Genomic DNA, 12,599 nt, shown 5'->3' on the forward strand with positions numbered 1-12,599 from the left:
TAGTCTACTTTAATTTTTCACCAGGAAGTTTGTTTTGAAAAACTTTTATTTAGTAAAAAATGGCACATAGTCACACTTGTGGTCTTCCCGGGTCAAAATGACCGGCCTATAAAAAATAGCTTATAAATCACTCATTATGCTATATTATCACCCAATATTGGATTCAATCTTTTTGTCAACTTGTTCTCTTTCAATTAGGACTGGTTTCATATTTCTATTTGCATCTGATTAATCGTAGGCCTCATTTATCTGAGAGTAAGCATCACATTTTTTTTTAGTAAAAAAAGCATTATTTTTGAATATTTTTGGAAATATTAAATAAAATCTGAAGAAAATTGCCACTGTTGATCACACTAGTCTACTTTAATTTTTCACCAGGAAAAAGGTTTTGAAAAACTTTTATTTTGTACAAAATGGCACAGTTACACTTGTGGTGTTCCAATGTGCCATTGAGGGCCATTGTTTCAATGGGCCATTGAAAGTGAATGGGAGAGACTGAAAATAAGAGAAAACATTTTTTTGCACGCACACACGCTCGCACACACACACACGCACACACAAACTGGATTTAGCCCGCAGTGACCCTGTTTCAAAAGAATATGTCTTTCATGTTCTTTGTTTCATCACAGTTTTCAGACAAAATATTATGACATTTTGTTTTGGGACTAAATTGTACAAATATAGATCTTATAGCTCAGACACATATAAATGCTTCAGAGTGTCTTGCTTGTCATTAGTTTTGTAGCAGCACAATGGCGAAGAAGCTCTCTGTGCATGATGTCTTTCATCAGATCATTGATCGAGACACTAGTGAGGAAGAGGCGATGCAGGATGAATCTTGCAATGAAGGAGCATTAGAAGATGTACAGTATTAGAAGGCATCAGATGCTGGAGACCTTGAAACAACTGAAGATCAGCAGTCTTCTGATGATGAGGGCCCAGCTGATGGTTACATTCTGGTCGAAAGATGTAACTTTGTCCTGGTCTTCATCCCCACTTATGAGGCAAGGTAGTTTTTCTTCTGAGATCCATCCTGCATCGCCGCCTCCTCACTAGTATCTTGATCAATGATCTGATGAAGAACATAAAGCGCATATGTGTATGTGTATCTGTGCGCATGTGTGTGTGTGTGTGTGTGTGTGGATGAATGTCAGATGGATGAATGGATATTAGATGCAGTTCAGGGTAGGCTCAAGTTTCTCTCTGTGAAAAAGAATGTGTGTAATACTCAAAACAGTTTGTGTGTTTTAACGTGTGTGTGTGTGTGTGTGTGTGTGTGTGTGTGTGTGTGTGTGTTTGTTTGTTTGGGTAGCGTGTGTATGCATGCATCCACACATGCACACGTCCAAGGGCTCGATGTTTGCAAGCACACATGGACATATGTGTACATGAACATAATGAACATGCTCCTGAAAACTAAATTTTTCTTCAATCTCCCCCATTTACTTTCAATGGCCCTCAATGGCTCATTGGAACAGTGTAACTCTGCGCCATTTTGTACAAAATAAAGTTTTTTCAAAACAAACTTCATAGTGAAAAATTAAAGTAGACTAGTGTGATCAACAGTGCCAATTTTCTTCAGATTTTATTTAATATTTCCAAAATTATTAAAAAATAATGCTTTTTTTACTCAAAAAATGTGATACATACTTTCAGATAAATGAGGCCTACGATTAATCAGATGCAAATAGAAATATAAAACCAGTCCTAATTGAAAGAGAACAAGTTGACAAAAAGATTGAATCCAATATTGGGTGATACTATAGCATAATGAGTGATTTATAAGTAATTTTTTATAGGCCGGTCATTTTGACCCGGGAAGACCACAAGTGTGACTATGTGCCATTTTTTTACAAAATAAAAGTTTTTCAAAACAAAATTCCTGGTGAAACATTAAAGTAGACTAGTGTGATCAACATTGCCATATTTTCATATTTTATTTAATATTTCCAAAATTATTAAAAAATATTCAAAAATAATGCTTTTTTTTACAAAACAAATGAGATGCCTACTCTCAGATAAATGAGGCCCGCGATTAATCAGATGCAAATAGAAATATAAAACCAGTCCTAACTGAAAGAGAACAAGTTGACAAAAAGATTGAATCCAAGATTGGGGTTAAAATATGGTATAATGAGTGATTTATAAGCTATTTTTTATAGGCCAGTCATTTTGACCCAGGAAGAACACAGGTGTTACAGGGTTTTGAACACCACATGAGGGTTAAGCAATCATGATTTATTTGTTTATTTATTTGTTTGTTTGTTTGTTTATTTATTTAACATGTATGTGTGCATTAAAAGTAGGCTAGCATTTCGGCAACGAGAACGTTTCTGAGCCAAATGAAGAATAAGATGTGTTCTGGTGACTGGCGTGTTTATTGAACCAATCAGATAAGAGTAAATTGAGAGTCAGCAAGAAGCTCATGTGATTGGCTACATGAAGAAGGTAGACCTGCCCTCCTCTTCGCACTTGCAATACTCAATAGGCTTGTTCGAATTGAACCGGCGCTGCACAGACCGATCGGTTTATTATGACATCAAAATTCTGTCCTCATTCACCTCATGTTACAAACCTGTATCCATTTTTTCCCCCTGTGGAACATAAAATAAGATATTTTGAAGAATGTTGGTAACCAAACAATTTCGGTTCCCTTTCACTTACATTGCATAGAGACAAAAAAATACAGTGTTGTAATATACAGTTGACAGCATGCTTAGGCTGGGTGGATTCAAAACAGTTTTATTAATTTTTTACAGTTTACATACATCAAGGATAAGACAGAAATATGCTTGTTAAAAACACATGATTAAAGTCTGACATAATTACTAAAAAAAAACATTGCCTGTATCAGTTTTTGTACACAATTAAGTTGTGGACCTTTTGTGAAATATTTTCTTTTGCAGCAACACATGAAGTAAAAACTCTTTTGCGCACTGCTCTAATATTTAATCCATAAATTAGAGGACTAAAAATAGGTGGGACTATAACCAGTTCTAAGGCCAAAAAATGACGCAGACTCTCTGGAATGTCATTTGAACCATATCTGTTATACATGAAATCAAAAAGCAAAGCAAAAGTGAAATTTATCAGCGATAATATGTGTGGCAGACACGTTTGCCAGAATTTCCTTCTGTTTTCTAAAGATGCTTTGCATGCAGAGATTAGCTTAACATAGGACACTATGATGAAAACTATAAAGGTAACAAATGTGACTGTAATGGCATATCCAAATACATTATTTACAACAGATGATACACAAGACAGTTTTACAATTGACCAGTTGTCACAATATAATTTGTCAATGTGATATTTACAAACAGACCTCAAGTTTGCTAACAGGGCGGCTATAACACCAAAGAAGTTGGGTACAATCCAAGAAAACAGAATTAATTTGACACAGGTGTTTTTAGTTAATTTGGAATTATAGTCTAAAGGTTTGCATATGGCTACATATCTATCATAAGACATCACTGTTAATATTGTGATCTCAGACAGTAAAGAGCTGTAGATAACATAGGTTTGCAGAGCACACATATGGAAGGAGATCACATATGAATCCAATATTAAATCAGACAGAATTTTAGGGTAGAATCCCGTGGCTCCATAAACCCCATTTACACACAGATGAGACAAGAAAATGTACATTGGTTCATGAAGTGCTTTCTCCATGATAATGACCACAACAACAACAACATTTATAAACAATATAAAGAGATATAATGCAAGAAAACAAATAAAATATACATGCCTATATGATTTAGTCTCTTTTGGCACCATAAGAGTCAGTATCAAAGGATAAGACATGTTATCCATCATCAAGGTATGTCATGGATAGTCCTTTACAAACAAATATCATGCAAAACAACCTACACAAGACAATATTAGTCAATGGTCAGCAAATGAATAACTAAAGCAGACATTTAATTAAGCTTCAATTTCCATTGTTGCCTAAGGAAATAAAGCAGTCATGAAAAAAAAAGGAAAATGTACACTAATGTGTTTGCAACTGAAAGTGATGAGGTCTCTAGCTTGGTTTTATATTTAGTGATTTCTCATTAGGGAAATCTCTGAGAGATATTCTAACATTTCTTGGGACTAATTATGCGTTCAATCATTTTGAACACATAATTTCAAATGCATAAACACTTTGCAAATGTCTTGATTTGTTAAAATAAATGTCAAAATAAAATAAATGTCACTTTTAGTAACTAAACAGCCCCACATTTAATAGGTTTGGTACACCCCTTATTTAAAGGATTTTGTTGTAATCTTATCTTACTTAATGAAACCATGCTTCTCACTTAGCCTATAGCTCTCAAAATGTTAGGGGTGTGCGATATTGACAAAAATCTGGGATTGTATCGATAACGATAATTAGACGATATATTGCTGAGTGCTTATATTGTACCTTTGCAGGTTTAGGACTGTCGTGGACAGCTGAAGTTTTGGATATTCTTCATATTCTATATGGTGGTCAGTTTGCAGCAGTGACATAAATCATCTTTTCCAATGAGATTAAATTGATTTGTACCTTTTATGGGTATTTTTTCCTTTAAAAATATATATTTTTAACCTAATTGAATGCATGCATTTTTTTCTCTCCAAATTCTTACATTAAATCAAATTCTATTGGAATAATAAGACACAAATAGGGCTGTTAACAATCAAATAAAATCAGTATCAATAAAATTGATCTTTGCAATGCAGAGGAAACACAGAAGCTGCATCTAAAGTGGCATTTAAATGCATTTGCAGCTCAGAGGGACATAAATGCATTTAACATACAGTTACAAATGCTTAAATAATATTTTGATGTTTTAAACATAAAAGTTGAATATTAAGATTAAATTATTTGAAAAAAATTAAAAGATACTTTATTGTGAAATTAAAATGCCAGTAGTTGGCAGCAAAGTTGCGTTCCAGTCCAAAATGGTCATGCCCTTCTCTCGCTAACTTCCCTCCGTCTCGTTCACTCGGGTGTACGTCATTGCTTACGTTGCCCGAGTGCCCACTTCTGGCGGAAACTGCAATGGGCTGAATTGGAACGTCCTAACCCCTTGATCACTTGGAATCAGCTATGGTATGGAGTTGATGTATTATTATTTTTTTTAAATCCCTGTAAGAATTTGTTTAATGCAGCATCCAAATGTATAAAGGTGTGTTTGGGTTGTTTAAAATACAAAATATATAATTAATATATTAACATATAACTTAATTAATTAATATATAACTTGCACTGCACAAGCAGGTCAGACAAGGAGAAGTCAGAGCTGGGTTGAGCACCACAGCATTACTGATTTCACCGTTGTGGATGGTCACAGGGAGATGGAGCAGCCGCACCAGCAGCAGGCCCAAAGTCAACAACAGGCGCACAGCCCAGAGCGTGAGCGTCACACAGAGACACCCAGCAGCAACCCCATAAGACAAGCAATGGAGAGACCAACCAGAAAAGGCAAAGTCAAGTGGCCAAAATCCATCGAAAAAGCTGCCTGGGAAAGCATCGACCAAGACCTGCACCACCTTCCTTGAGAATTCGCTACGAGGCAGTACAATTACCAAGCTAAACCTCTTTGGCAGCATTGTTTATGGGGAGGGCAAAGAGAGGTTTGGGGAGGTAAGCCAGAAGAAGAACATCCCCAGGGAGATAGGAAGGCGTGAGCAAGAGATTCACAAGCTTGTGAAGGAGAGGAGGCTGCTTAGGAAGTCCTGGCGGAAAGCAGATGAGAACGAAAAGGAGGGTCTGAAAGCGCTCTGGGACCAGATCAGAAGCAGGCTTGCAACCCTGAGAAAGGCAGAGCGGATCCGGAAGCAAAGAGGCAAGAAATAGAAGGAGCGAGCTAGTTTATTTCAGGACCCTTTCAGGTATGCTCGAAGCCTGTTGGAAGAGAAGAAGAGCGGGAGGCTGGAAGCCACCGAGCAGGAGCTTGAGGAACACATCAAGAAACAGCTAACTGACCAAGAAAAGAACATCCTGCTTGGGTCGCCAGGGCATGTGCCTCGTCCTGCTGAGCCAGCCGCCGAATTTGACACGACACCACCGAAATGGGCTGAAGTCAAGCTGGTGGGCAAGGCACAGGGCAAGGTCTGCCTCTGCACCAGGTCCCAATGGTGTGCCCTACAAGGTTTATAAGAACTGCCCCATGGTGCTGAAGCTACTCTGGAGGCTGATGAGAGTAGCGTGGAAGGCCCAGAACATCCCCTCAGAATGGAGCTGTGCAGTGACAACCTTCATCCCAAAAGAACAAAATTCCTGCAACAGCAACTAGTTTAGAGGCATTGCACTTCTAAACATGGATTATTTTCTGTGTTGGCCAAACGTTTAACCAACTACCTCCTGAACAACTGCAACATTGACACTAGTTGCCAGAAGGCAGGCGTCCCAGGGTTCCCCGGTTGTGTGGAACACTCAACCATGATCTGGGAGCAGATTCAGACAGCCAAGGGGGAAAAACAAGATCTCAATGTAGTTTGGTTGGATCTGGAGAATGCCTATGGCTCCATACCCCATCAGTTAATCACCTTTGCTCTGGAATTCTTTCACATACCACCCAGCATTCGGAACCTCATCTCCAATTACTTTAGCAGCTTCACTGTTTGCTACACAACACATGAGGCAACGTCAGGATGGCACCATCTAGAGAAAGGCATCGCAATAGGCTGGTCAGTCTCTCCCATCCTCTTCACAGCAGCCTTTGAAATCATTCTCATCGGTGGGAGACAGATGGTTCGAGGGGTGAGAGGACAGTCAGGCCAACGACTTCCAGCCCTGTGAAGTTACATGGATGACGTAACCATCCTTTTTCAAACAGCAGCCTGTACCAACCGGCTAATGAAGAGGTTTGAAGAACTCCTTAGTTGGGCCAGAATGAGAATAAAACCTGCTAAGTCCCGGAGTCTCTCCATACCCAAAGGAGCCAGAAATGATCACATCTTTTTCACAGTGAACAGTGAGAAGATCCCAATACTAGCAAAACAACCCATCCGGAGCCTTGGGAAACTGTATACAGCCAACTTGTCAGATAAGCATATGGCTAATACAGTAATGCTACAACTCACCGAAGGTCTGATGCAGATCGACAAGAACCATCTTCCGGGTAAATTCAAGATCTGGTGCTACCAATTCACCTTATATAGGCGGCTAATGTGGCCTCTTAAGATGTGTGAGATAACCACCTCCACTGTGCAGAAGATGGACTCAAAAGCCAACAGCTACATCAGGAAGTGGCTGGGCTTACCCCGCTGGGGGACTGCTCCGAAGATGTGGTCCAAAGCCACAAGGAAAGAGTTAGTAATTTCCGAGGTGTCAGGACAGAGGAGGAGAATTATCAGATCAAAGCCCTTAGCCAACGTCAGCAAGGGCGCTGGACGACCTGGGAAGGAGTAATAAGCAGGACCGTAGGTTGGACCGACATGTGGGAGATACCCCAAGCCAGGCTGAGTTTCCTCATAAGGTTCACCTACGACACCCTCCCAAGCCCCAGCAACCTCTGTATGTGGTATGGCTCAGAGGAGAGCTGCCAACTTTGCAAAGCCCCAAATCCGAGCCTGCAGCACATCCTGTCAAGCTACAAAACAGCACTGACACAGGTACAGGTGGCGCCACGACCGAGTCCTGCGGAAGCTGGCAGAGATCCTGGAGGTACGCAGGGCGGAATCAGCCAGGGAGCGCCTACCACCAACATCAAGGCCGATCCACTTTGTCAGAGAGGGAGGAGCGGCCCCATAACATCACGCAGCCACAGAGATCAGCCCTGGCAGGCAGTTGTGAGTGGAACCTGAGAGTGGACCTCGATCGGCAGCTCAGGTTTCCAACAGAGATCACCACAACCAACCTTCGACCAGACATCATTCTCTGGTCTGCCACAGCCCGGGCTGTAATTTTGGCAGAGCTCACTGTCCCATGGGAGGGAGGAATAGAGGCAGCCTTTGAGAGGAAAAAGACCGGTACCTTGACCTCACAGCCGAATGCAGAGAGGCTGGGTGGTCAGCTGTCAGCTACCCAGTGGAGGTCGGCTGTAGGGGGTTCGTGGGAGCATCCTCCCATGCAGGGAGACGTCCCTGCCATTGCTCCACCACCGTGAGATGTTCTGGGAATAATGGAGCGAAACATTAATGACGGGTGGCTCCAGGCTGATGACCCTGCAGCTACCCGCAAAGGCACCGTCGGAGGTGCGGCAAGCAGAAATGCTTAGCAGGCAGTCACTTGCCTGTGCGACCATCAATATATCATAGAGTTGTTTGTTGTGGTGGTGATTAGACGCGATCTGTGGTGACATCACAATCGTACTGCATTGTGGGACATATAGGTGCCTGAAGTGTATATATGAAGTAGACTCGCTCCCTCAGTCAAAATGAAGGGAAAGAGGGTCTGTCCATATAAACTTCCCTCGTCCACTTCGCGAAGTGGAACGCACTTCAAAATGGCGGTCTAAAAGTGGACTGGAACGCAGCCCAAGTCACTGTTAATGAATGAGTCTTTGGACCCTATTTTAACGATCTAAGCTTTTGGTCTAAAGCGCCAAAGCGCAAGTGCACTTAGGTCGTGTCCGAATCCACTTATGCTAGTTTAACGACGGGAAAAATGGTCGGCGCGTGCGGCGCATGGTCTAAAGCAGTGTTCTTATACAGGCAATACTGTGTCTAAAATGTAAGTAATTTAATATGAACTTCTTGTTTATTGAGCTGCTGTATAAAATCAATATCATATTTGTAATCGTGCTGATATTTGGAGAAAAAAACGGCACTCTTCGTGAGATATTGAGACATTAATAGATGTATGTGACATTAGGGCATCTGGAGCCACCCTTTGAGGGGCGGGATATGTCACGTTGGTTTTGGGTTTTGGTTCACGTTAATGTTTTTTTGTCTTTTATTTTGTAGTCATGGTTCCTTTTTTTCCCCCTGGTTTTGTCATGTGATTCCCTTATCCCATCGTGTGATCATGTCATGTGTTTCCCTAATCTTACGTGTAATGTTCTGATTGGTTGTTCAGGTCATGTGTTTCTCTGTTCTGTTCTGTGATTGGTTTATTGTCTTGATTGTCAGGTGTTTCTTATTGCTCATTAGTCTTTGTATAAATAGCCCTTATGTTACCATTACTTGTAGCTTTGTTTGTGTCATACTACTGTTGGTGAGTTGTTTCCATGACCATGTCAAGTCTTTGTTTTGCTCACTTTGGATTAATTTCAATAAACTGCACATGGGTTCAAGTTCATCTCGCTCTCATCACACCTCTCTCTTGGGTGAATTTGACAGTACTGACTTGTGAAAAGTAATAGCAATATCAATTTGATTTACCTGTTTGCCTACACTATCAAACTCTAAATAATTAAAAAATTAAAAAAAGGAAACCTTGCATCAACCTAATGATCAGGGCCGGATTAACCATTAGGGCAACTGAGCACTTACCCAGGGGCCCAGGACATCTAAGGGGCCCTGGGCACCGTCAAATATTATGTTAGATTAGGGGTGTGCGATATCACGATTTTTGATCGTGGACGATTAAAATGTCTCCACGATCTGCTTTTGAAGGAACGGGACACTGTAGCCTAGTTTATAAAATTAAATGATTTACATGTGCTTTAAAGCCTTGCCGGTTAAAAATGTCATTCGCTGCTGATGCGCTGTTCTAACGGGCGCTTTTCTGAGCACAAACACCCGACGCGCGTATGCACTAAAGCCTGTCTAACAGCGCCTGGTTACTGGACTCAGTTATCTAGTCTTATTGCTCTAATACTGTCAAACACACACAAGGTTTACATAAACAAAGTTGGTTATGTCTAAAGTGAAAGAACAGTAGAAAAAAATAAGAAAAAAAGCTTGCGTGTCAAATGCGTGTATATTAGACTCGTCGTGGGTAGATCTTAAAGAGACAGTAGCCCTAATAGTAAACATCCTGCCGCTTGTCCTTAAAGGGATAGTTACCCAAAAATAAAAAGGATGTCATTATTTAATCACTCACTCTAATGTTGTTCCATACCTGTATTAATTTCTTTCTTGTGCTGAACACAAAAGAAGATATTTTGAGGAGTGTGGCTAACCGGGCGGTTGCTGGTCCCCATTGACTACCATAGGAAAAAACTATTACGAAAGTCACTGGGGTACATCCACTGTTTGGTTACCCACATTCTTCCAAATAACTTTTATTTTCAACAGAAGAGGGAAACTTATTCGGGTTTGAAACAGCTTGAGAGAGTAGGCGATGACAATTAATTAAACATTTTGGAGAACTATCCCTGTTAATAAAACAACAAAATACAAAGAGCAAATCCCTCACTGCTCTTGACTGAGAACTTTAATAGCTTTAATAAGAATCAATGTACAATTTATACAGTGACGTCTATGTTGTGTTTTATTTTCATATTTCAGATAGGGGCCCCTGAACTCTTAATCCGGCCCTGCTAATGATGTTAAGATATAATAAGACATCTACAGAAAACTCTTAAGAGCCTATTATGATCTAGGGTAGGCCTACTTGTTAAGAAAATTTATTTTTAGTCATATTTCTGGTCTTGAATCAAGAGACATATAATCATATACATATTTCACACTTCATTAGTAATATGCTTATACAAAATGAATTTGATCACAATTCATTTATAAAACCCAAAGTGTCATGACAACTGTTTAAGCATTTAAAAAAGTACAGAAAATAATTATGTTTTACATCTTCTTGGTGCACGTGAAACATTTACTCTTGATGCAACACATGAAGTAAAAACTCTTTGGCGCACTGCTCTAATATTTAACCCATAGATTAGTGGGTTAAAAACAGGGGGGACTATAATTAATTCTAAAGCCAAAAAATGACGCAGACTCTCTGGAATATCATTTGAACCATATCTGCTATACATTATATCAAATAACACAGCAAAAGTGAAATTTATCAGTAATAAAATGTGTGGCAGACACGTTTGCCAGAATTTCCTTCTGTTTTCTAAAGATGCTTTACATGCAGAGATCAGTTTAATATAGGATACTATGATGATAACTACAAAGATAACAAATATGACAGCAACAATATATCCATAGATATTATTTACAAAAGACGATGCACAAGAAATTTTTACAACTGACCAGTTGTCACAATATAATTTATCTACATGATAAGCACAAAATGGCTTCAGATTTGATAACAGAGTGGCAGTGAACACAGAAATAGTGGGTAAAATCCATGAAAACAGAATTAATTTCACACAGGTCAATTTAGTTAATTTGGAATGATAGTCTAAAGGTTTGCATATGGCTACATATCTATCATAAGACATCACTGTTAATATTGTAAACTCACACAGTAAAGAGCTGTAAATAACAAATATCTGCAGAGCACACATGTGAGAGGAGATCACATATGAATCCAATATTAAATCAGACAGAAATTTAGGGTAGAATCCCGTGGCTCCATAAACCCCATTTACACACAGATGAGACAAGAAAATGTACATCGGTTCATGAAGTGCTTTCTCCATGATAATGACCATAACAAGACGAATATTAATTGACAATATAAGCACATATAAGGCAAGAAAGCAAATAAAATATACATGCCTATATGATTTAGATTCTGTGGGCACCATGAGAGTCAGTATCACAGGATAAGACATGTTATCTATCATGGTATGCATGATCCCTTAAATCACATGAAGCAAAATGGAAATGCAATAAAACTTGTGAAGTTTAGATAAAATTTAACAGTTTACATCTCATTAGGCTTGAGCATCCACTGTTGGCTGAAGGAATGACAGTGAGTCTCTCACAAATAAACAGAATGTTGGGAGGATTGGTTGGTTTTTATTAGTATTTTATCATTAGGGATTTATGTAAGAGATGTACTGAAATCTCTTGGGTTTAATTGTTAGCTCATGGAAAAAAAACGTATAAGACACATTTTGATTTGTTATAAGTGAAAGCAAATAAGCCTTCACCTTTTTCATTCATTTAAAAACTTAAAAAAAATGTTTAATGATTTGTTGTGTGTAACATGATGTAGCATAACACATATTTATGGTAATGTGGTACTAAATAGATTAACAAAATAGGCTACATATTCAAAGTATTTAAGTTATTTTAAGCTCTACAGGTATTAGGGTTTTTGTGTACATTATTTGCACCTGTTTGCATTGTTGTGTGTAGCTATGGATCCTAGCACAGTTGAACAAAGTTGAAAATATACTTCAGTTGTCCATTTGCTGCTATGCCGTGTGCTCACTTGGAATCTGATCTCCAAGTGCAACTTTGTCGATCCTGGAACAACATTCCAATTAACCAATCAGATTTGAGGCACAAGTTTACAGTTTATGTCAAGTTTAGGCTTACAACCAGGATGAGGTGCTTCTACATCAGTGTTATCTACCTATCCTTTCACTCTGATTTTAGGGATAACCAACGCTATCTCACGACCAATTCGTACGAATTTGTACGAGTGATTAAAAGGTGGCTAATTCGTACGAATTTGTACGACCTCACTCGTACGAATTTGTACGATTTGTCTAAACCCACGTGATGGGTAGGTTTAGGGGCGGGGTCAGGTCATTCGTGTGAATTCATACCATTTTGGGAAATCGTAAAATATGTAAGATTTAGCAAAAAACTTACAA

General features: G+C 39.2%; 2 protein-coding genes across 2 annotated transcripts; both read right to left on the reverse strand.

Annotated features, from left to right (window-relative positions):
* Window positions 1–2,850: 2,850 nt before the first annotated feature.
* Window positions 2,851–3,816, reverse strand: LOC306984528 (olfactory receptor 4E2-like; the record flags this gene model as incomplete). Its single annotated transcript, XM_079586002.1, has 1 exon — window positions 2,851–3,816. One exon carries the CDS (start codon window positions 3,814–3,816, stop codon window positions 2,851–2,853), a length of 966 nt encoding a protein of 321 aa, XP_079442128.1.
* Window positions 3,817–10,658: 6,842 nt separating this feature from the next.
* On the reverse strand, window positions 10,659–11,627 carry LOC306984529 (olfactory receptor 5M3-like; the record flags this gene model as incomplete). The annotated part of the gene is made up of 1 exon (XM_079586003.1): window positions 10,659–11,627. The coding sequence occupies one exon, from the start codon at window positions 11,625–11,627 to the stop codon at window positions 10,659–10,661; it is 969 nt and encodes a 322-aa protein (XP_079442129.1).
* Between the last annotated feature and the right edge of the window lie 972 nt (window positions 11,628–12,599).

This window comes from Phoxinus phoxinus (genome assembly GCF_949152265.1).
Source record: "Phoxinus phoxinus genome assembly, chromosome: 17".
NCBI classification, from domain to species: Eukaryota; Metazoa; Chordata; class Actinopteri; order Cypriniformes; family Leuciscidae; genus Phoxinus; species Phoxinus phoxinus.